The 23,956-nt window shown below is 45.2% G+C and overlaps 1 protein-coding gene across 4 annotated transcripts in view; it reads right to left on the reverse strand.

Annotated features, from left to right (window-relative positions):
• LOC311041319 (protein NLRC3-like) overlaps positions 1 to 23,956 on the reverse strand; it is a 79,785-nt gene that overhangs the window by 9,684 nt on the left and 46,145 nt on the right. For all 4 annotated transcript variants that reach the window (XM_084086221.1, XM_084086223.1, XM_084086222.1 and 1 more), the window contains 2 exons: positions 16,310 to 16,486; positions 11,263 to 11,393 (listed from right to left, as the gene is read on the reverse strand). In XM_084086221.1, coding sequence (XP_083942347.1) covers positions 11,378 to 11,393; positions 16,310 to 16,486 — 193 coding nt within the window. In that variant the 3' untranslated portion in view covers positions 11,263 to 11,377. The remainder of the gene's footprint in view (positions 1 to 11,262; positions 11,394 to 16,309; positions 16,487 to 23,956) is intronic.

Here is a 23,956-nt window from a genome sequence, read left to right on the forward strand (position 1 = left end):
TCCTCAAAAGGTGAATTAAATAAGCCTGGCCTTAAACCAAATCCAGGCTTGACAAAGTCGGGTCCATATAAGCCTCGTTTATTCCGTTCCTCCAACGCCAAGCCAGGCTGAAAAGGAGCGACTTTGTCGAGCTAGACCTTGTCAAGCCAGGCTGTGTCGAGCCAGGATAATGAAGCCAGGCTTCATGTATTTCTATAAAAGACCATGAAAGTCGATAGCAGAATCCTTGAACTTGACCAATCATGGAGCCCAAAACCAGAGCGGCGTTCTTCTCTGTGGCTGAACAGCAGCACTGCAGCAGCTCATGAAATCATATAAGGAAGTAAAATGTATAAAGCAATAAAGGAAACGCGACCGCAATAAATAGATCCAGGGAGAAAGCGTGGCAAAGTGTGTGTGTGTGTGTGTGTGTGTGTGTGTGTGTGTGTGTGTGTGTGTGTGCTTGCGACGGGACGGGGGTCGGGTGGGCAACGGCACGCCCGGGGACGGGGGTTGACCGCGACGGGACGCACGGGGTGTGGGGGGGGGGGGGGGGGGGGGGGGGAGGGGTTGACGCACAATAACCCCACATTTGCAAGACCACTTTGGTCGAGGTTTGGGTTGTGTAGTTACCTTGCCATCATGATGTAACTCCAAAGGTGGACAAGAAATAAAACATATTTCTCCATTGACTAGAAATTGATAATTTAAAATATGCTTCTCACTTACATTCAGTGAAGAGGCTCTTTTAAACCCGTAACTAATAATTACTAATACTAATAATATATATATATATCTATATATATATATATATTTATAATATTTAAAACAATCTGTAATATATTATCAAACATCTCAACAATTTGAACTATAGTGTTAACAGAGTGACAATGACATATCACATAAGTCATTGTGAAACAATTATGATTCATGGTCACACACTATTTCAGTAATATAATTAATTTGATTATATCTTATTGTATTTATTTCATTTTATTTGAATGCAGGGTCATTCAAATGAGTCCATATACAAACACATGTGTTGAATTAACTGTGGACAAACTTGAAGAACAAAGGCACTGGATTAAGTAATCTTGGCTGTTAGCCTGCTCCTGACCAGGCTAACTTCACAGCTAAATTGCCATGGTAACCAAGGTAGGCTTGCTTCAATTCTCTGTTGAGGAATCGGGTCATGGCTAAACTTAGCCAGGGGCCTGTTCCTCAAAAGGGAATTAGAGCTTAAGCCTGGCTTTAACACCTATCCTGGCTTAATTTAGCCAGGATTAGGGCTGAATCGGTTCCTCAAAAGTTGAATTAGCTTGAAGATTAGTTTAGCCAGTTCACCCTGGCTAAGTTTAGCCATGACCCGATTCCTCAAAAGAGAATTGAAGCAATCCTACCTTAGTTACCATGGCAATTTAGCTGTGAAGTTAGCCTGGTCAGGAGCAGGCTAACAGCCAAGCTTACTTAATCCAGTGCCTTGTTCTTCAAGATTTTCCACAGTTAATTCAACACATGTGTTTGAATATGGACGCATTTTAATGGCCTTGCGTTCAAATAAAATGAAATAAATACAATAAGATATAATCAAATTAATTATATTACTGAAATAGTGTGACCATGAATCATAATTGTTTCACAATGACTCGTGATATGTCATTGTCACTCTGTTAACACTATAGTTCATATTGTTGTTAGATGTTTGATAAAATATTACAGATTTTTTTTTAATATTATAAAAAAAATGTCTATATTTTTATATATATATATATATATAATTTTGTTTACGGGTTTAAAAGAGCCTCTTCCCTGAATGTAAGTCAATGAGGAGCATATTTAAATTATCAATTTCTAGTCAATGGAGAAATTATTTTTTATTTCTTGTCCACCTTTGGAGTTACATCATGAACTACACAACCCAAACCTCTACCAAAGTGGTCTTGCAAATGTGGGTTTATTGCGTGTCCCGCCCCCCCCCCACCCCCCCCCCCCCCCCGTACCCCCGTACCCCGCTCATCCCGTCGCGGCCCCCAGTCGCGGTACACCCCCCGTCCCGTCCCGTCCCATGCGTCCCGATGCCGTCCCGTCCCGTCGCGCGCGCGCACACACACACGCACGCACGCACGCACGCACGCACGCACGCACACACGCACACACACACACACACACACACACACACACACACACACACACACACACACTCTGTGTGTGCTTGCAATACTTTGCCACGCTTTCTCCCTGGATCTATTTATTGCGGTCGCGTTTCCTTTCTCGCTTATAATACATTTCACTTCCTTGTATGATTCCATGAGCTGCTGCAATGCTGCTGTTCAGCCACAGAGAGGAACGCCGCTCTGGTTTTGGACTCCATGATTGGTCAAGTTCAAGGATTCTGCTATCGACTTTCATGGTCTTTTATAGAAATACGTGAAGCTTGGCTTCATTATCCTGGCTCGACACAGCCTGGCTTGACAAGGCCTAGCTCGACAAAGTCGCTCCTTTTCAGCCTGGCTTTGCTTTGAGGAACGGAATAAACGAGGCTTATATGGACCCGACTTTGTCAAGTCTGGATTTGGCTTAAGTCCAGGCTTAGTTTATTCACCTTTTGAGGAACAGGCCCCAGGGTGAACTGGCTAAACTAATCTTCAAGCGAATTCAGCTTTTGAGGAACCGATTCAGCCCTAATCCTGGCTAAATTAAGCCAGGATAGGTGGTAAAGCCAGGCTTTAGCTCTAATTCACCTTTTGAGGAACAGGCCCCTGGTCAGGCAGCTCACAAAAGGAAAATCCTCAAAGTAACAGACCATTCACAAAACCCAGGGTTACGTATGTAACCCAGGTTTTATTAGACACAGAGCATAAACAGGACTCCCGGAACTCCAATGTCCATTGGATCAAGGTTGTGTGACGCAGAACTCCGGCCCCGAAGGGGGGCCGGCATAGTGCTTCCAGCACCACATTCAGGTCCCACTTCGGGAACAAAGGTCTATTCACCGGCCTAGCACGCTTAGCACCAGCCATGAACAGTTGCACCAGCGAGTGCTTACCCACCGACTCGCCACCGAACCCATCGTGGCAAGCGGAGATAGCTTCCAGGTACACCTTGATGGTAGAGTAAGCCAAATCGTGATCCAACCTGGCCTGCAGGTAGATCAGAATGCTCCTCACAGGGGCCTGAAAAGCCACCACCGGAGGTGACTGCCCCAGGCACCAAGTATCGAACGTGTTCCACCGAACTTCGTACTGGCTCCTGGTAGAGGCCGCTGAATGGTGGCCACCACGTCAGGGGGCAGCCCTAGTGAACTCAGAATCGACCTCTCACGGGGTAAACCTATAAGTCCAGCGCCTTGGAGTTCTCGTGGAACACCTCGTTCCCGCCTTGCCTCAGGAGGTTCCTGAGCAGGGGGAGAGGCCACGGCTTGTCGTAAAGGAGGGGAGAGATCTCCGTCCTCCAAGAGCCCCACGCTGGTGCCACCAGCAAGACCATCCCGCCCCGGACCCTGATTCTCTCCAGTGTTGGATGGATCAGGTCCAGGGGTGGAAATGCATAGAGTAGTACGCTCGGCCAGTCGTGTGCTAGATCGTCTACCCCCAAGGACCGGTCCTTGAGCCCCATCGAGAAGAACCGCGAGCACTTCGCGTTCTCTGCTGATGCAAACAGATCGACTTGTGCCCGGCCAAACTGGGCCCAGATCAGATCTATTGCCCTCGGGCACAGTGACCAGTCCCTGTACCGGGTCCCCTGTCTGCACAGCAGGTCCGCCCCGCTGTTCAGGTGGCCCGGCACATGGGTGGCGCGCAGCGAGGCTAGACGTTGCATGCTCCACAACGTCATCTTGCGCGCTAGTCTGTCTAGGACAAGGGACCTCAAGCCTCCTTGTTTGTTGACATAACACATCGTTGTGGTGTTGTCCGTTCTGACCAGGACATGACACCCCACGATGCGGCTCTCGAAATGCTTGAGAGCCAGGAAGACTCCCAGCAGCTCCAGGTAGTTGATGTGGAAACCTCTCAGGGAGGAGTCCCACAACCCCTGGGCTGGGTAGCCCTCGTGGACAGCCCCCCAACCTGAGAGTCTGGCGTCCGTGGTAATCACTTTCCACGACACTATTGGGCACATCCTGACTCCCTCGGACAGGAAAGGCGCCTGTGTCCAAGGTTCGAGTGACTTCACACATTGTGATGTCACCACCACTTTCCGTGAGCCCATGGAATGCGGTATCCTCAGAGACCTCATCCATCGCTGGAAAGGTCTCATGTGGAATCTGCCCAACCGGATCAGGTGTATGGCCGAAGCCATGAGACCCGCAGCTTGCATGCATGTCCTGTACGTGACCCGACGCCCCCAGGCGCAGGGAGCGCACGCATGCCAAAAAGCTCGCCATCCTGTCTTGAGAGAGGCGTGCTACCATCGTGGTGGAATCCAAGGATATCCCCACGCAGGTGGCAAGTTTATTTTTCACCAGGAAATGCTCCAAATAAAAACCCAGACGGTTCTGATCCGGAGTTAGTTCTGTGATTGCACCCTTGCTCAGGAGAGCTGAAACCTCTTCCCTCAGCGTTACGGCCGCTTGGCCCGACGCGTGGGAGAACACTACTTTGTCTGATAGTGGAGGTTTTGCTCGAAAATTGCAACCTGTATCCTTTTAACACGGTGCGCAGCACCCAAGGATTCGGTCTGCACTCTTTCCATTTGGAAAAGCAACGAGCGAGAGGGTTCGTGGGGATGGTGGGGGCTGCTGACGTCACCTGCCCCGTCGGGTCCCGATCGATTGGCTGTGGGGGAATCCCGTGACGTAGATGGGGAATCCCACACACCGTCGACATCCGCCCTGTAGCATCGCTTGGTAGCGCTAGCCGGGCTAATGTTGTTGTCGTCATAGAGCACGCGCCCGTTCCCATGGGGACGCGGGACGCTACCAGCTCTCCAGACGCGGTCCCGGAACCTTGCCCCGGTGTTGTACCTACCCGACCCTGTTGATGGGGTGACACCGGGGCCCGTCGACGTGACTTCCGTACCACGTCGTCCGCCATGTTGGAAAGGTCGACGGGAACGGACCTCTTGTGTGGTGTTTGAACACGGAGCGAAAACGCCGTCCCTCCTGGGGACTTTCGCTGGTGTAACACCGGGGTTTTGTGACACGTAAACTTCCGCCCCACCTCCGCCATTTTGGCGAGGTCTTGGGAGGCGTCCATTTTGTGCCTCCTCCGTCCCGCAGAGGCGGTTTGCCGCCCTCTGCCGGACGGAAGGAGCAACTGCTCTGTCGCAGTTGGAAATAAAGTTTTGTTTGCACAAAACCCCCCTTTTACACCGCATTTTAGAGACATTTGATTCAAAATTAAAGGCTTTTCTACCTGAAATTGTTTCACAATGTTTACAGCATGCACAGGATCTGTCCCTGCAGTGTTTGGGATGTCGCCCCGTTCTTTTGGGGGACATAGCGAACACTGAGGGCTCATGAAATGATGGCAAAGCCCTGATTCCCACCGGGTAACAGGTGGCTTTGATTTTTCATGGCACTGGAAAAAATGAGCATTTGTGTTTCTGGCAACAGATTTATTCCACACACAGGAGGCCTTCCGCCCTGTAGCATCGCTTGGTAGCGCTAGCCGGGCTAATGTTGTTGTCGTCATAGAGCACGCGCCCGTTCCCATGGGGACGCGTGACGCTACCAGCTCTCCAGACGCGGTCCCGGAACCTTGCCCCGGTGTTGTACCTACCCGACCCTGTTGATGGGGTGACACCGGGGCCCGTCGACGTGACTTCCGTACCACGTCGTCCGCCATGTTGGAAAGGTCGACGGGAACGGACCTCTTGTGTGGTGTTTGAACACGGAGCGAAAACGCCGTCCCTCCTGGGGACTTTCGCTGGTGTAACTTTCGCCGGTGTTTTGTCACACGTAAACTTCCGCCCCACCGCCGCCATTTTGGCGAGGTCTTGGGAGGCGTCCATTTTGTGCCTCCTCCGTCCCGCAGAGGCGGTTTGCCGCCCTCTGCCGGACGGAAGGAGCAACTGCGCTGTCGCAGTTGGAAATAAAGTTTCGTTTGCACAAAACCCCCCTTTTACACCGCATTTTAGAGACATTTGATTCAAAATTAAAGGCTTTTCTACCTGAAATTGATTCACAATGTTTACAGCATGCACAGGATCTGTCCCTGCAGTGTTTGGGATGTCGCCCCGTTCTTTTGGGGGACATAGCGAACACTGAGGGCTCATGAAATGATGGCAAAGCCCTGATTCCCACCGGGTAACAGGTGGCTTTGATTTTTCATGGCACTGGAAAAAATGAGCATTTGTGTTTCTGGCAACAGATTTATTCCACACACAGGTATTTCTGGAAAAGGACACACATGACTTTGAACCGTATTCATTGTCTTTAGCGTCTTTCTAGTCTCTTTGCACTGGTGGACTCGTCCTGGACCCTGTCCGACCTGGCAAGGAAAGCGACAGTCCTTTCTCCGCTTAAGTGCTGTACGAAGGCTGGCCCCGCACGATAATGGAGGAGCCGTCGCGGGGCAATCAGCTGGTGCTCGCCCGGTAAAACCGGGAAATGAGTGTCATTTACCCTTCCATCCCCCGCGCCGAGGCCCACTGTCCTTTGAAAAAAAATAAAAATGGGAAGATGTTATGTGTGCCTAGGCCCCAAACACATAGCCAAATTCTGCAAGGTCAAGGGTGTCTCATGTGCCTTATGTGGTCGCAGACATCACCAATCAGTCTGTGAGCCCAATGAAGCTCAGCCAGGTGCTAACAGCACCAGTACAGATGCTGTGGTTTCTTCTGTGTCCAGCACAGTGAAACTGAAACCAAATGAACCCAACACAGTGCTACTTCAGAGAGTTAAAGCCTGGTCAGAGGGCCCAGCAGGTAGAGAAATTGTGCGTTGCTTGTTGGATGGAGGCAGTCAAAGAAGCTTTGTGCATGAGAACCTGGTGAAGACACTGAATCTGCCAGTATTAAAGCAAGAGACATTGAACCTCCACACCTTCGGATCTGCTGGTCCCATGACAACAAAACGCAACATTGTCAAAGTAGTGCTAGAGCATGTGTGGAATACACAGCAAAGAATTGAAATTACAGCAGTTGAGACCCCACAAGTGTGTACTGCAGTAATGAAAGTACCTGGTGAGCACATCAGAGGAGAATTTAAGAGGAGAGGTCTGCAGCTGGCAGATTTCCAGTCAGATGGTGCTGATGATCCAGAGCTGTCAGTTTTAATTGGAGCTGACCTTTACTGTCAAATAATGACTGGCAAGGTTGAAAGGCTAGTGGGATTAGAAAGCACCTTCGGATGGACTGTCCATGGGCCAGTCTCAATGTCTAGTGTGACAGACGCAACCTGCATGCACATCAGTCTAGATGAGGACACTCAGATCTCAAAACAGTTGCATGCTTTTTGGGAAATATAATCACTGGGCATTGTGAATGATAAAGTTGAAAGCCCAGAGGAAACAGAGGCTCTTCAGAGCTTTGAGCGGACCACCTCTACCAGACAACTTCAGAGTTGCAAAGAAAAGATTTGAGAGCTTAAAGAGGAAGCTGAGTGCAGATGCCACACTGTACACAAGGTACAACAATGTGATGGAGGATTACATACAGCAGGGCATTTGTGAGGATGTCCCAGAGAATGACTCAGGAGCAGAGTCAACAGAGACTTTGAAATATTACCTACCTCATCATGCTGTACTCCGGGAGGAGAAAGCAACGACTAAGTTGAGAGTAGTGTTTGATGCCTCATCACACAAGGCCGGAAGCCCCTCACTCACCCTGATCCCTGATCTGTTAGATGTGCTAATCAAATTCAGGCTGCACAAGATAACCTTCACTGCAGACATTACCACAGCGTTCTTACAGATAGCACTAGCAGATAAAGATAAAGACTCAGTCAGGTTCCTGTGGCTACATGGGCCCCCCACTAAGGACTGTGAAAATGAGCTGCGCATCATGAGAATGAGTAGAGTGGTATTTGGAGTTTCACCAAGCCATTTCCTCCTAGCTGCAACCATTAGGAAGCACATCAAACAGTATGTCGCAGCCCAACCAAAGGCAGTGGAGGCACTAAGAGAATCATTGTATGTCGATGATCTGATTGCTAGCTCTAGTGATGTAGATGAGGCCTATTCAGTCACAACAGGAGCCAAGAACATTCCTTCTGCTGCTTGAATGAATCTGTGCAAATGGACTACAAATTCCCCAGATCTCAAAGCAAAGTGGGCAGACAATGGATTCGAACAAGCAACAGAACCTGTCACTTGCGGTAATGTACTGAAAGTGTTAGGATTAGTATGGAAACCAGAGAAAGACCACTTTGTGTTTGATTTAAATGGACTATTGGACATTTTGAAGGGCAAGCAAAACACAAAGAGAAGCATGCTGCAAACATCAGCTCGCATATTTGACCCTATTGGGTTCCTTACTCCGTTCACCATTAGGGTGAAGCACCTGTTTCAACAACTGTGGGAGTGGGGAATTGGTTGGGATGAGCAGTTACCCCCAGATTTGACAAAAGAATGGAACCAGTGGTGCTCATAGCTGCCACGGCTCCACCTTGTGGCGATTCCCAGGTGGTATCACATTGAAATCCAACCAGACATGCAGTCTATAGAACAACACGTATACTGTGATGCAAGTGAAAAGGCGTACAGTGCTGTTGCGTACATGCAAGGAAAGAACCAAGACGGGGAAATAATGACAAGCTTTGTAGCATCAAAGTCGAGAGTTGCCCCTCTAAAGAAACTAACATTACCACGCTTGGAGTTGATGGGAGCGTTGATTGGAGCAAGGTTGGGAAACAATCTGCTGAAGTCCCTGAATATGGAAAAGAATCAGCTCAAGATGTGGACAGACTCAATGATCACCTTGCACTGGATACGCAGCACAGCACAGAGATGGAAGCCATTTGTAGAAAATAGAGTGACTGAAATACAAAATCTGACAAACCCAGAGTCATGGTCACATATCAATGGCAAAAACAATCCTGCTGACCTACCCACCAGAGGCCAGAGCGTTGACAATCTCATCCAGAGTCAGCTGTGGTGGAATGGGCCTACTGCTCCACCGTCAGTTGAACCAACAGACACAATTGAGGAGGACTGTATTGCTGATGATGCAAATATTGAGCTTAGGACTAAGTTCACAGTAGTACAGTTTACTAGCACTGACCCAGCTGAACCATTGCTGGACCGAGATAAGTACAGTAGACTGAGAACAGTGTTCAGAGTAACTGCATGGGTGAAGAGGTTTGTAACCAATGCCCGATCAAGCCAAAAGACCCATGGAGAGCTCACTGCAGAGGAACTACCTGCAGCTGAAGTGTACTGGGTAAAAGTGACACAAGAGCAAAGTTTCAGCCAAGACATGAGTCTACTGAAATCAGGAAAATACATTGACAAATGCTCAAAAATCAGAGACTTGAAACCATTCTTAGATGAGAACAGCCTTATTAGTGTAGGAGGAAGGCTGCAGCAGTCAGAGTTCAGTTTCAGAGAACACACAGATACACTGATACACTGAGCAGATATACTGAGCTCCTGAGCTCCTAGTTCAAAACTACCATGAAAAGGTAATGCATTCTGGGGTAAGGGATACTTTAGTGCAGATAAGGGAGAGCTACTGGATCTTGAGAAGCAGGCAGCTGGTTAAGCAGATTGTAGCACGCTGTCACATCTGTAAGAGACTAAAAGTGAAACCAGCTCAGCAAGTTACTGCCCCCTTACCAAGAGACAGGATTACAGAGTCCCCACCTTTTGAAGTTATGGGCATCGATTTTTCAGGCCCACTGTATGTCAAGTCAAACAGTCAGACAAAGAAGGCATACATTGCACTGTTCACATGTGCTGTCACTAGGGCAGTACATTTAGAGCTCGTATCAGACATGTCCACAGAGAACTTTCTCTTATCCTTGAAGAGATGCATTGCAAGACGTGGACTATGTAAGGTAATTTATTCTGACAATGCCAAGACCTTTAAAAGAGCAGATCAAGATCTAAAGGAGCTGTGGAAATCATTCAAGGAACCTGGGCTGAAAAGGGAATCTCCTGGAAGTTTATTGCTGAGAGAGCCGCTTGGGTGGTTTCTGGGAAAGGCTTGTGAGGTCAGTGAAGACATGTCTAAAAACAGTCCTAGGAAAAGCCTCACTGAACTTTGAGGAGTTGACCACCACCCTCGCAGAGGTGGAGGCTGTGCTAAATTCTAGGCCGCTCTCATTTCTGCACAACGATGCAGATGAGCCCCACCCCCTCATTTCCTGGTCGGGAAAAGACTGACCTCCCAGCCACCTAAGACTATGATTCCGGAAACTCAGTCTGCCAATCTGAGCAGAGAGAACATGGGACGCAGATGGAAGTACCGCCAGAGACTTCTAAACAGCTTCTGGACCCACTGGCGCAAGGACTATCTACTGGATCTGAAATCAGCGCATACGTGTGACACACCCAAACCCACTGAGCTCAAGGTTGTCGATGTCGTGCTGATTGGAGAAGACAAGATGCCTCGACAAACCTGGAAAACAGGCAGAATTGAGGAACTGTTTCCAGGGCGAGATGGACTGACACGCTCATGCATAGTCCGTACTCCTACAGGGACTCTACTGAGAAGACCTGTGCAACTGATATATCCATTGGAAATAACTTGACTTTATTTACTGTTTAGAATAGAATGTGATTGCTGAACTATTGTTCATCGGGCGGGAGAATGTTGTGATTTATTTCATATAAATGTAATTTCATAAATAGTTAAAACGTTTAAAAAAGGAACATACTCATTTACAGTTTAAGAAACACATATTATTATTTCATTGTATATTGTGTGTATTGTGTAACCCTTATTGTGAAGGAACCACCGGAAGTGCTAAGCTATGCATTCCGTGTTACATGACACTCTGAGATTCGCCACGTCCGGTAGTATTGATGTTGTTGTTTGTGCTGAAAGCACGTTGATTCATTCATTCGAAACGAAACTATTTCAAAGCCATGTTTGTACCGACCACTTGTCTGTATTTTTCCTACTACTAACTAAGATCAGTAAACTTTGTTAATTCATACTTTTGTGTCGTTATTCAAGAACTTTCACTACATGGAGATGCTGATTTCCTTTTCCAGCAGGACTTGGCACCTGCCCACAGTGTCAACACTACTGTTGGTTAAAGTATTAACTAAATATACATACATATTTGCATCTATCTGTGACTTTGTGTCAGAGTGGATACACCGTTAAGGGACACACGAGGGAAACACTGCATATTCACTGCACTATCCAACATGGACACAGCCCAAGTCTACTCACATGCAGTTCTCCAGTAGGCCTACTGAATCATTCACCATGTTGAGGCTCAGGTCCAACTCTCTTATGGAGGGATTGGAGCTTACAGCTGAGGCCAGAACTTCACAGCATCTCTCTGTCAACCAGCATTGAGACTGAATGAAGAATGAAACACCAGATGAAAAAAAAGATAGAAAATAAATAAAACACGTTACAATATACATTATTCCTGGATTGAGAACCTGGACCTGGCCGTGATGGACTGTCAGGGTTTTGGACTAGTGACCCAAGAGGTGGAAAGGAAAAAATAAAAATAAAAAATACAACAAGAATTCTTAAGATACAGTTCCACTAATAGTTAATGCATTTGCAGATTTTATTACAAGGCTGTTACTACCATCAAACAATCAATATAGGCCATTAGATCATAATATACTGATGACATTAGGGATCCCCATAAATGGGCATAAAAGGGAAAAGTACAGACAGATACAGAGATCTCCATATAAGGACACAAAATAAATGCACACAATCTCTGTACGCATGTATTTATTTTAAGTACGTTTGTGGTTCAGGTATCTTGTAAACTGTCCGACGGACCAAGATCAAACTTGACCTGAGTGTATTCTTATTTTAAAAGTCCCTAAAAGGCCAATTTGAATTACTTCCTGACATAAGCAAGAACGTGTGCATACATATTAATCTTGATTTCAATCACCAGTGCGATTCCCATAGCTGCATCTTCCTCCGAACACACCTGATTTAAATTATACAGCACTACGCCGTTTTGAATCTCTCATTCAAGATAACATCCAGACAGTGATTTACTCATTTTAAACTTAAATACGGGGTGCTGTGATTTTCAGTGATCTATTCCCCCCCTAAAACATAATCATCAGGTATTATGGTTATACTAGGAGGAAGATTATTTTCCAAAAAGCGTACAGAAAGTGTTAAAATTATGTTTTTATGTGGACACGCCTCCAGTTCATTAAGTATACCTGGTTCTCACCTTAGCACCTCCTCCACCACCTTAGCACCACCCACCTGTCCTAGTCCCTCCTCCTCCTCATGCCCACACCTGTTGTGTTATGATAATGAGGGGGAGGGTATAATTTTACTGTGTCATTAAAGTGCTGTTTTTCTATTGGCACGTTTGGTTTCAGCCTCCAGGAAGAAACTCAAAATAGTCAGAGAAGACATAAAACACCATAAAACACCACCAGGGGGCTTAATGAAGTTCTATCAACCTCATTGACACATGAAAAACAGAAAAAGGTGCAAAACCATGGGCACCACCTCTTTAAAGAGTACACTAAAATATGTATCTGAAAACATTTTAGGTTATACATAAGAAATGTTACATGAACAGGCTTCAAACTGCGAGCTACATGCTACAAACATTAGCCATCTCTAGCCGATCCCATAGCCAGAGGGGATGGGACTTACGGCTGAGACTGTGATTAGTTGAGACACAAATAGGCTTCTGTTTCAGACTGATCCTTTAAAATAAAATGAGAAAAAAAAGCCATTTCATAATGTCTTTAAGTACATCGCAAGATAATTTGAAAATTGCTACAAATTAACAAGGCTATCCTAATGTTTCTCATAAATGTAATTTTAAATGTTTGAGGATGTTCCTGCTCTCTGTGACTCATAGGTCTTTGTCAGGTCTTGCTTGAGTTATTTGATCCTTTTTAAACTTTAGACCAAATAATAAACTATATCAATGAGAAGTTCATCAACCCCAAATGTTTTCTCCATCACAATAGTGAGTATTAGGAATTCAGATCTACAGTTCAACTTCAGACAGATGTTTCATAGGAAGGAGAAAAAGACCACATGCTCATAGGGAGGAAATCGAGATCACCTTTGTACCTGCACATTTTTTAAGGATGGTCATCTAGTGAAATCCCTATTCCTGTATATATAATATAAATTAAAGCTGCAAGCAGCGATGAACGGGCCCTTGACGTTCTGTCCAAGATACAAGCCTGTAAGGCTACATAGCTTAAAGGGCAAGACCACTTTGGTAGAGGTTTGGGTTGTGTAGTTACCTCGCCATGATGTAACTCATGACTTACATTGTACAGTAAAACAGCTCTCAAAGTCGCTCTTTTAGCTCTTTTTGTAAACTAATGTAAACAAAGTCGATTCAGACAATATAGAACATCACCAAATCCGATAATAACCTTCTCTCTGTACTGGTTCTGTTGGACCTCAGTGCTGCATTTGATACTATTGATCACCATATTTTGTTGCAGAGACTTGAGCATCTGGTTGGCATTAAGGGTGCTGCATTGAACTGGTTTGAGTCCTATCTGTCTGACAGATTTCAATTTGTAAACGTTAACGATACACCTTCACTACGCGAAAAGGTTAAATACGGAGTCCCACAAGGCTCTATACTTGGACCAATACTATTTACTCTATATATGCTGCCTTTAGGTGAGATAATTAGGAAACACTATAAATTTCCACTGCTATGCAGATGATACACAATTATATCTATCAATGAAGCCAGATGAAACAGATCAACTGGCTAAACTTCAAGCATGTCTTATAGACATCAAGAGTTGGATGACCCGTAATTACCTACTCCTCAACTCGGACAAAACTGAAGTTATTGTACTTGGCCCTAAGCACCTCAGAGATAAATTAGCCGATGAGAATTTTACCCTAGAGGGTATTACCTTGACCTCCAGGGCCACTGTAAAGAATCTGGGAGTCACGTTTGACCAAGACATGTCCTTTCAGTCCCACATAAGACAAATTTCAAGAAATGCCTTTTTTCACCTGCGTAATATTGCAAAAGTTAGGCACATTCTGTCCCAAAATGATGCAGAAAAACTTGTCCACGCATTTGTTACTTCTAGGCTGGACTATTGCAACGCTTTACTATCAGGCTGCCCAAGTAAGTCCCTTGCCGCTGCACGCATACTGACAGGAACCAGAAGAAGAGATCATATCACTCCTTCATTGGCCTCTTTGCACTGGCTCCCGTGCAAAGAATCGAGTTTAAAGTTCTCCTCCTCACATACAAGGCTCTCAATGGACAGGCATCAGTATATCTCAAAGAACTCATCGAGCCCTATAAACCAACCAGAACACCACTGCGCCCACAGTATGAAAAAATGCTTACGGCTCCAGGAAACCCCAAAAAAGTTACAACAGGAGGCAGAGCATTTAAGTTTCAGGCACCTCAGCTGTGGAACCTTCTCCCAGTCTCAGTCCGCGAAGCAGATACACTCTGTATATTTAAGACTAGACTAAAAACCTTTCTCTATGATAAAGCCTATAGCCGAAGTGTATAGACTCAGTCACCCTATAGTTATCCTCTCTCCCCTCCCCTGCCCCCCCCCCCCCCCCCCTTCTGGTTTGTGTCCCAATGGTACAATGGTACAATCGTAATTAACCCTGTACGGATTCACGCTCTAGTAAGGCCTGCCACTAATTCTACAACCGGGGACCCGCTCCCCGGAGTTTCTTTTATTTCCCACGTCGCAGGTCCATGGACTGTCACTACGGACCCCCAGTCTTGACTGCGGACCGGGCCTCTCCATGGAGCACGACCGTGGATTTCTACTACACTACACTATACCACTATACTATATATACTGTATATTATCTTAACATTCTTATATTATACCATTATATACTACATACACTGTATTGCTGTACTATATTATACTATCATATATATCTTACACTATTATATGTGCTACTATTGTTACTGTTATTACCTGCACTGTATCTCTTTCTGTCTCTCCTCTGTCTCTGTATCTCTTTCTATCTCTCCTCTGTCTCTCCCTCTCTCTCTCTCCTCTTTCCCCCGACACGGTCGTGGCAGAAGGCCGTCAACCTAGAACTTAGGGTCTGCCTGACGTTTCTTCCAGTTAAGAGGGAGTTTTTCGTTGCCACTGTCGCAAAAATTGCTTGTTCAGGGTGGGATTGTCGGGTCTCTTCTTTACATGTAAAGTGTCTTGAGACAACTTGTTGTGATTTGACACTTTAATAAAATTGAATTGAATTGACCAAATCCAGTACTGTTTTTTTTTAAATAAAAATGATTTAGCTATTTTTATTAGAAAGAAAACCTGGACTGGATCGGCGGATCCGGATCCGGACCTTCAAATAGTAAAATCATCAGGAAGTTGACATTTTTATTAAAAAAATAAACAGTTCTGGGTTTGGTGATGTTGTATATTGTCTGAATCAGCTTAATTTGTGTTTGTTTATTATAATTTATGGTAGCATGCTGTGAACCGAAGTTATGGCTGTTTAAAGCCCAGCCAATAGGAATTGTTGATCGGCTATTCTCACTCCCTGTTTGACGCTTTGCCACGGTCGCGCCGTTTTACGAAAACTCAAGCTTTTGATGAATTTTCATCGTTAACGTCTTTTGTGTACTCTGAGCGAATTTGAGGCGTATCCGATAATCCGCCTGGGAGGAGTTCGTTAAAGTACAACCCGTGAAAATGGCGTGAAATACACAAAAACGCCACTATCAATTCAAAATGGCCGACTTCCTATTTGGTTTTGGTCATGCTCCAAGAGACTTTTTCGTAAGTTGGCATGATACAGGTGTGTACCAATTTTTATACATGTAGGTGAAACCGTATTGTCGGGCTTGAAGCATAACGTTTTGTAGGGGGCGCTATTGAGCCATTAGGCCACGCCCACTTTTTTTCCTTTTTAATACGTAATTTTTCACCACTGATGATGTGTGTGCATAGTAGCGTAACTTTTGGAATACGTGTAAGCCTTCATTTTCCCGATTCATTATTGGGAAGAATCGTAATAATAATAATAATCATTCCAGTTTCAATAGGGCTTTGCACTACTGTGCAGTGCTCGGGCCCTAATAATAAAAACTAGAGGATGATGATTTGACAAGATACATCCAACAACGATAGTGTCATTTTTTAAATCTCAGCATGGCAGGACATGGAGGTAGGCTTGGGTTCCCATTATATCAATCTTATTAATACATTCTCACCACAACATTCATTATATTCACATAATACAGTACCTAATAACTAAATAACTAAATCAGGCAAATGTATCTTACCTTAGAATGTCCAGTGTACAGTGCACACTCTTCAGTCCAGTTAAGAGCAGCTTCAGTAGTCCTGAGTCCTGCAGGTTGTTTTCGCTGAGGTCCAATTCTCTCAAATGGGAAGGATTAGAGCTGAGAGCTGAAGCCACAACTTCAACCTCTGTCTGTCTGAGGTTACAGCCAACAAGTCTGTAAATACAGATTAAATAAGAGACTATCAAAACAAATGACACCTAGTTCACTGTCATGGAAGTTAACTAAGATATCTCCTACTGTATCTAGTTATCCAGACACAAACAGTTTAAGTATGATCAGAGAACAGGGAAGTAAACAGATGAAAAGTTAATGTAATGTAAGTGATCTGAGTAGCCAAGCTCACTGTTTAAAAAGCCATCCTCTGTACACCCCTTCAATGGTCCATTTCTCATATGGTATGGTCTGTTTTCATGGTAGAATAACTCATAAGAGGACAGATTCTCCTGTTGTTCTGTGTACCATGTACCTTTTAGACAAAGTGTTTTAACTATAGCCTACTTTCTGCCAATAACATACTCAATCAATCAATCAATACTGTAAGGGCAGGTTTTCGCAAATGTTTGCTTTTACATAGACTATACCTGGCAACCCCCCCCCCCTCTCTCTCTCTCTCTCTCTCGCTCTCTCGCTCTCTCTAGCTCAGCTGTGTGACCCCCCCCCCCCCCCCCCTCCACTAGCCAGCGCGGCGCAGCACAGCGCTGCGCTGCGCGCAGTTACACCCGTCCAGGCAGTGACTTCGTCGTCACCACTCGCCACACAAATATAAATAAATAAATTTGCGACGTCTCTGTTACGGCGGGACCCCCCTCACCTGAGGCCCCCCCGCTCCGGGTGGGGGGACATCTGTCCCCTTTAGCCCCGCCTGTCAGCGGCCCTGATCTATAACAAACATGGATCATAATGCCTCAGTTTTACATACATACTGTAATATCATATTATTCATAATTACTATATGTGAATATAGACTAAATATTTGTTGGTTGCTGGTTTCTGGTCCTTTCTACGGAGTCACTCACTATGGGATAACAGCGCCCCCTGGCGATGCACAGAGCAATACACACATACATTCCCGGGCCAATCTGATTGCCTTTGAGGGTCATGTCACGCGACCGGTAGTCCGGAAGGGGTACATAACCCCTCGTGTGACTTAACCACGCCTTCTTACTTCACTCTGCTCGTGAATGCGCACTCAATAAGAACACACGTTAGAATATTACACGAAAAACCCAGAGCGGAGTTACTTGTATCTCCCACAGGCTTTTTCAAAGTTTATTTTGCTAAAAGTCTGTGCTTTTTACAGGCCTCCGAAAAGCACAGACTTTTTAGAAGAATTTTCAGAGCTTTTATCTCTAATTATGGCCCAATACGACAGACTATACATTTTAGGTGATTATAATATTCATGTCTGTTGTCCCTCATCCGTTTTAGCAACTGATTTTATAACACTTTATGAATCTTTTAATCTTTTGCAGCACATCAATGGTCCCACTCATCGACTGGGCCACACACTTGGCTTTCCCATGGTGTCTATCTTAATAACCTTAATATTTCAGATTTCCCCCCCTCAAACCATAAAGCTCTTCAGTTTGAATCCGTGCTCCCAACATCTGCCCCTCAGCCGCCGGCATCTAGGCGTTCACAGGCTTTTAAATCCAATTCCAACCATCAATTCCAACAGGCATTTGCAGTTATTTCCCCCCCTCTATCTGCACACCATTCTGTCAATGAGCTTGTAAATGTTTTTAACAGTACCTGTACACAAATCCTCGACTCAATTGCCCCTTTTAAAACTAAATATGTAAAAACCTAAGGCCCTTTCGTGGCAAAATGAAGAGACTAGAGATATAAAAAAGCTGTGCAGACAGGCTGAACGTAAGTGGAAGAAAGACAAGCTCAACTCCTCTTATATTATTCTGAGAGAGCTGATGTCTAGCTATCAGTCCGCCGTTATGAAGGCTAGAAGTGGTTATTTTTCTAAACTTATTGCTGACCACTCCCACAATCCCAGGATACTGTTTCAATCCATTGAATCTGTTATAAACCCACCACCATCTCAGTCATTAGAAGCTTCTCCAAAAAAATGTGAAGAATTTCTCCAGCACTTTATAAATAAAATTGAGGTAATTAGACAGGGGTTGTCTCCGAGTCTGAGTGATCAGGTCGATAACCAGCAGCCACTTTTTCAACTCTCCTCCTTTGAACCCGTTACAATTGAAACACTCAGGGACACCATTTCTCATATGAAATCTTCATCTTGCCCACTAGATATTTTACCCACGTCATTCCTGAAGGAGACTTTAGCTACAGTTGGGCCCACTATCTTAAGGATCATTAACTGCTCCCTCTCCACTGGCGTTTTCCCCACAAGCCTGAAAAGCGCCTTGGTCCAACCTCTTTTAAAAAAGCCATCACTGGATCCCCTAGTTTTAAATAATTTTAGGCCAATATCCAAACTACCTTTTTTATCAAAGATTTTAGAAAAAATAGTATCCCAGCAACTTATCTCTTTTATGAATTTTAATTCAATTTTTGAAACATTTCAATCAGGTTTCCGGGCAGCAGCACTGAAACATCACTTTTAAAGGTCACAAATGATCTTTTAATGGCTGCGGATGTCGGTGACTGCTCAGTTTTATTTTTACTTGACCTGAGCTCGGCTTTTGATACGGTGGACCACCGTTTGCTATTGGACCGCCTGAAAAATTGGGTCGGCGTTAATGAGGTAGCGCTCGAGTGGTTTAGCTCATATCTGACTGGTAGGGATTTCTCAGTTGTAATTGGGGAGGCCTCCTCATTCCGGGCTCCCCTAAAATGTGGCGTCCCCCAGGGGTCAATTTTGGGTCCCTTACTTTTCACTACATACATGCTGCCTATTGGTGATATTATTCGCACACACGGTATTCATTTCCACTGCTATGCGGATGACACCCAGCTCTACATCCCCCTCAAACCCGGTGTCACTGGAAATATGTCCCACCTTCTGTCATGTCTGTCTGATATCAAACTCTGGATGTCCCAAAATTTTCTCCAGCTTCATGAAACAAAATCGGAAATAATATTTTTTGGCCCCCAAAACACCACCCACCCCTTCCACTCCGAACTAGGAACACTGTCCTCAAATGTAACCCTGGCTGCCCGTAACCTAGGCGTGATGTTCGATTCCAACCTCTCCTTCAACCTACAGGTAACAAAAACTGTCCAATCCTGTTACTTTCAATTAAGGAACATAGCCAAAATTAAATCATTTCTGTCAGTCGCAGACCTTACAATAGTCATTCATGCCTTCATTTCTTCAAGACTAGACTACTGCAATTCCCTATACTCCGGCCTGAGCAAAAAAGTTTTATCCCGTCTTCAACTAGTTCAAAACTCTGCCGCTAGGCTTTTAACTAATACTAGGAGGCGTGACCATATCACCCCTATATTGGCGGCTCTCCATTGGCTACCTGTTAGCGCAAGAAGCGATTTTAAAATTTTACTTATTACTTTCAAAGCCCTGCATGGCCAGGCTCCCAAATATATTTCTGATATGTTGGAGCCCTACAAACCGGAGCGTAACTTAAGGTCCTCAGGCAAGGCTCTGTTGGTCGCTCCTACAGCAAACCTTGTTACCCGGGGTGAGTGGGCTTTTTCAATCCGGGCCCCTGGGCTATGGAACGGCCTCCCCGAGAAGCTGAGGCTGGCACAATCGGTGCTTTCTTTTAAATCTCTCCTGAAAACACACTTGTATGCTAAATGTTTTTCTTAAGTCTATTCGTTTTTCTATTGCTGTATATTTTTGTTGTATGTTGTTACTACTGCTTGGTTGTTTTTATTACTTGTTTTGACATGTCTGTAAAGCACTTTGGAACTTTGTTTAGAAAAGCGCTATACAAATAAAATCATTATCATCATTATTGTTCCAGCCCCCAAGATGGAGCCTCCCAAGAAGGACTGCATCTACCTCATCACCACAGACGACCCCCACCGCATCTGCATCTCATGCCTGGGGGTCAACCATGCATTCAGCGCCAGAAGGTATCCCGGCGACCTGGATGCCTGCAAGGAGTGCGCTGTGTACACCGTTACCCACCTCGACGCCCGGCTAGCGAGGGCTAGGTGAGGCTCCCCTCGCCGCGGGGCTAGCGGCCCCGCTCGAGGACGAGCGGCCCCAGACCATGGGCCCTCCGACAGGCGTGGGCAAGGGACAGCGGAGCTAGTTGGCAGCAGCGCCACGTCGCCACTCGGACCGTCACCTCGACGCCGTCCTCCACTGCTGCCGTTGTGACCGGCGGCCCGGTCCAGCTCCACTACGGTAGCAGCACCTCTCCCTCCCCCTCCCCCCCGCCTTTCCCAGCTGAGTGGAGCGAAACGTCGGTCAGCAGCGTCTACTTCGACGGCGGAGCCGACGACGACATGGAGGAGGGGGACGGAGAGGAAGAGGGTATGATCACCTCATACCAGGAGGCCCAGGAGGTCACTATGACCAGCCACGGGCGGGACGACCTTCCTGGGGTGAAGTGGCTCGACCTCGCGGTCTTCAACACAGAAGGTAACGTGAGGAAGGAGCTGATGGCCCTCCCTTTGGAGCCAGGCAACCTCTTCCCAGGCGCCCCCGACCTGCTGCGCGCCTCCACGGAGACGACGAAGGCGAGGAAGGAGGCAGCGTCTGGTGTTCTGGCGCCAACCCCCCCCTGCCGCGGGTAGGCCTCGCCAGGAGAGGCCCGCGGGCAGAGGACGCTCTTCTTCCCGCCAGCCAGCGTCGGGTGGTTCCCGCTCTTCTTCGACCAGGAGCAACTCCAGGGAAGGACGGCCTGGTTCCCTGGGAGTAGGCGACATCAGGAAGAAGGCCTCTCGCCCACTCACCCACCATTATGAGATAATCGATAATCAGGGCGATAATCAGACCTGCAACACTGTCTAATGCACTGCATCCTCGTTAGCTCGTCGTGACGTCTTTGCTGAACTGCAACCTGGTGTTTGCACTTTGTTCATTTACAGCCTGTACATCTACATAAACGTTCAAATTTCAAATATAAAGTGCTTAACCCATGGCCACGGATGTTACAATTCCCTTCGGGTGGGTCTAAGTACCCGTATCTTCCGTATTGTTCAATAAAAAGCATTTGTGTACGTCGAACGGCCTGTTGTTTAGCTGGGGCCGTCCTCACCTAGCTGCTGTGTTCGCTACAATGTTATATTTTTATACAACTAGTACTTGAGTAAATATACTTAGTTACTTTACACCACTGTAGAACAGAGAACAGACAGGCGTGATACTGATGGCCGGGGATTAGGAGAGTGTAACCGGAGAACAATGGATTCAACGACCTACCAAAACTACTCATGCAAATGTTGTCCCTCACTCTCCACCCACACAAGACTGACAGAAACCAGACTCAAACACAGCTGTTTTTGTAATGTAATTTATACCACTTAATGATTCTAAAACGATTATCTTTTGCAATACAAACCTTCTTCAACATTCGAACTGTGTTAATATGAAGAAAAAAAACGAAAAACACAAAAAAAAAGAATCTAATTTAATTGGCTGTTTTCTACTGATTCTAAAATCGCGACATGTGGCAGCTTTGACCAGTAGCAGACACATTTATTAAATACAATAACCAAATATTATTTTGAAAACGATTATTAGGGTCAGCCCCGTTTAGTAGGAATATCTGCGCACACCCCTAATCAAAATAAATCAGGTAAATGTATCTTACCTTAGAATTTCTAGTCTACAGTGCGGACTCTTCAGTCCAGCAAATAGCAGATCTGAATCCTGTAGGTTGTTTTTGCTGAGGTCCAATTCTCTCAAATGGGAAGGATTAGAGCTGAGAGCTGAAGCCACAACTTCAACCTCTGTCTGTCTGAGGTTACATCCAACAAGTCTGTAAATACAGATTAAATAAGAGACTAGCAAAACAAATTACACCTAGTCCACTGTCATGGAAGTTAACTAAGATATCTCCTACTGTATCTAGTTATACAGACATAAACAGTTTAAGTATGCTCAGAGAACAGGGGAGTAAACAACAGATGGAAGTTAATGTAATGTAAGTAAATCTGAGTAACCAAGCTCACTGTTTAAAAAGCCATCCTCTGTACACCCCATCCCCTTCACTAATGGTATGGTCCATTTCTCATATGGTATGGTCTGTTTTCATGGTAGAATAACAAGTCCTTTATAATAATAAAGGACTTGAGTTCTCCTGTTGTTCTGTGTGTACTAAGGTTGGGCGGTTGGGTTCAAATATAACCAAATTAAATGTAAAGCGCAATACAAAGAGTATGTGAAATGTTAATCAGTTTGGGCCATTCTAATAATGTTTGATGATGATGAAGGCACGGTCTTGTTGCGCTTCTTTCCGACGGGTCTAGGCTACAAAACTCAGCCCCCTCCCCGTAGGTAGGTAGGTAGGTAGGTAGGTAGGTAGGTAGGCTGAGTACTTAGTATTCCTACATTGGAGTATCAATACTTTTACTTAAGTACAAAATGGAGTACTCTTTTCCACCACTGTAAAAGAATATCCTATGGAAGTGATATGTTTTACAACTCTTTGTTGTCTAAACAAGTTTTGGTCAGTGAGAGAGTGAGACAGGTGCATGGCAGCAGAAATACATGCAGTCTCATCTTGGTTTGTTCATTGACAGCGTGCGGTCACGTTACTATAGCAACACTGCACGTGTTACAGCCCAATGTATACTCCGTCGTACAACGGGGCCGTGCGCCGAAAATAGCAGATCTACAAGCTCACAATGCGACACGTTGTGAGCTTGTACATCTGCTATTTTTGACATGCGACCCACAGTACGGCAAAGTATAACTCAAGCTTAAATGAGTAGTTCACCCAAAACAAATCGTATTTTCTATCAATTACACACCCAATTAAGAATTTAATTCATGGAGATTTTTTTGTTTTTGTCGTATTCCTAAGCCAATAAACACAAAAAGGATACATTAGCATCTTTCCAGCCAGTCATCAAATTATTGTTATTAGGAATGCGACAAAGACAAAAAAAAATCTCCATGAATTCAATGCTTCATGGGGTGTGGTAATTGATCAAAAATAAGTCATTTTTTGAGTAAACTACTCCTTTAAAGCACTGGGGAGCTGTTCTCACATTATTGCTTTTCTAGCACGAATATATTGTCAACGATTTTTGGGCCGACAATGGCCGATAGGAATATTTTGGCATATCGCCCAAGCTTAGTGTGTACCATGTTCTTTGTTCCCTGTTGGTGTGCATATCAAAGTAGTCACAGAATGGATATACAGTTTAATATTAGGTATTACATGGTTGTATTTATTCTGTACAATGTGTACAGTCTCAGTGGCAGTGGTTGTCTTCCTAGCCAACTTAATCTATAACAAACATGGATCTTAATGCCTCAGTTTTACATAATATTATATTATTCATAATTACTAAAGTGAATGTGCCAACTTAATCTATAACAAACATGGATCTTAATGCCTCAGTTTTACATAATATTATATTATTCATAATTACTAAAGTGAATGTGATATAGTTGGTTTTTGATGACAGTACAAGTCATCAAAAAGTACAAGTACAGAGTGCTTTCACCACGGTGAAGCGGGTTTAATGTTGGGTATTTCGGTTGTCTTTTCTGGTGTTAAA

Source organism: Gymnoscopelus microlampas (genome assembly GCF_963454915.1).
Source record: "Gymnoscopelus microlampas genome assembly, contig: SCAFFOLD_112, whole genome shotgun sequence".
Classification (NCBI taxonomy): Eukaryota; Metazoa; Chordata; class Actinopteri; order Myctophiformes; family Myctophidae; genus Gymnoscopelus; species Gymnoscopelus microlampas.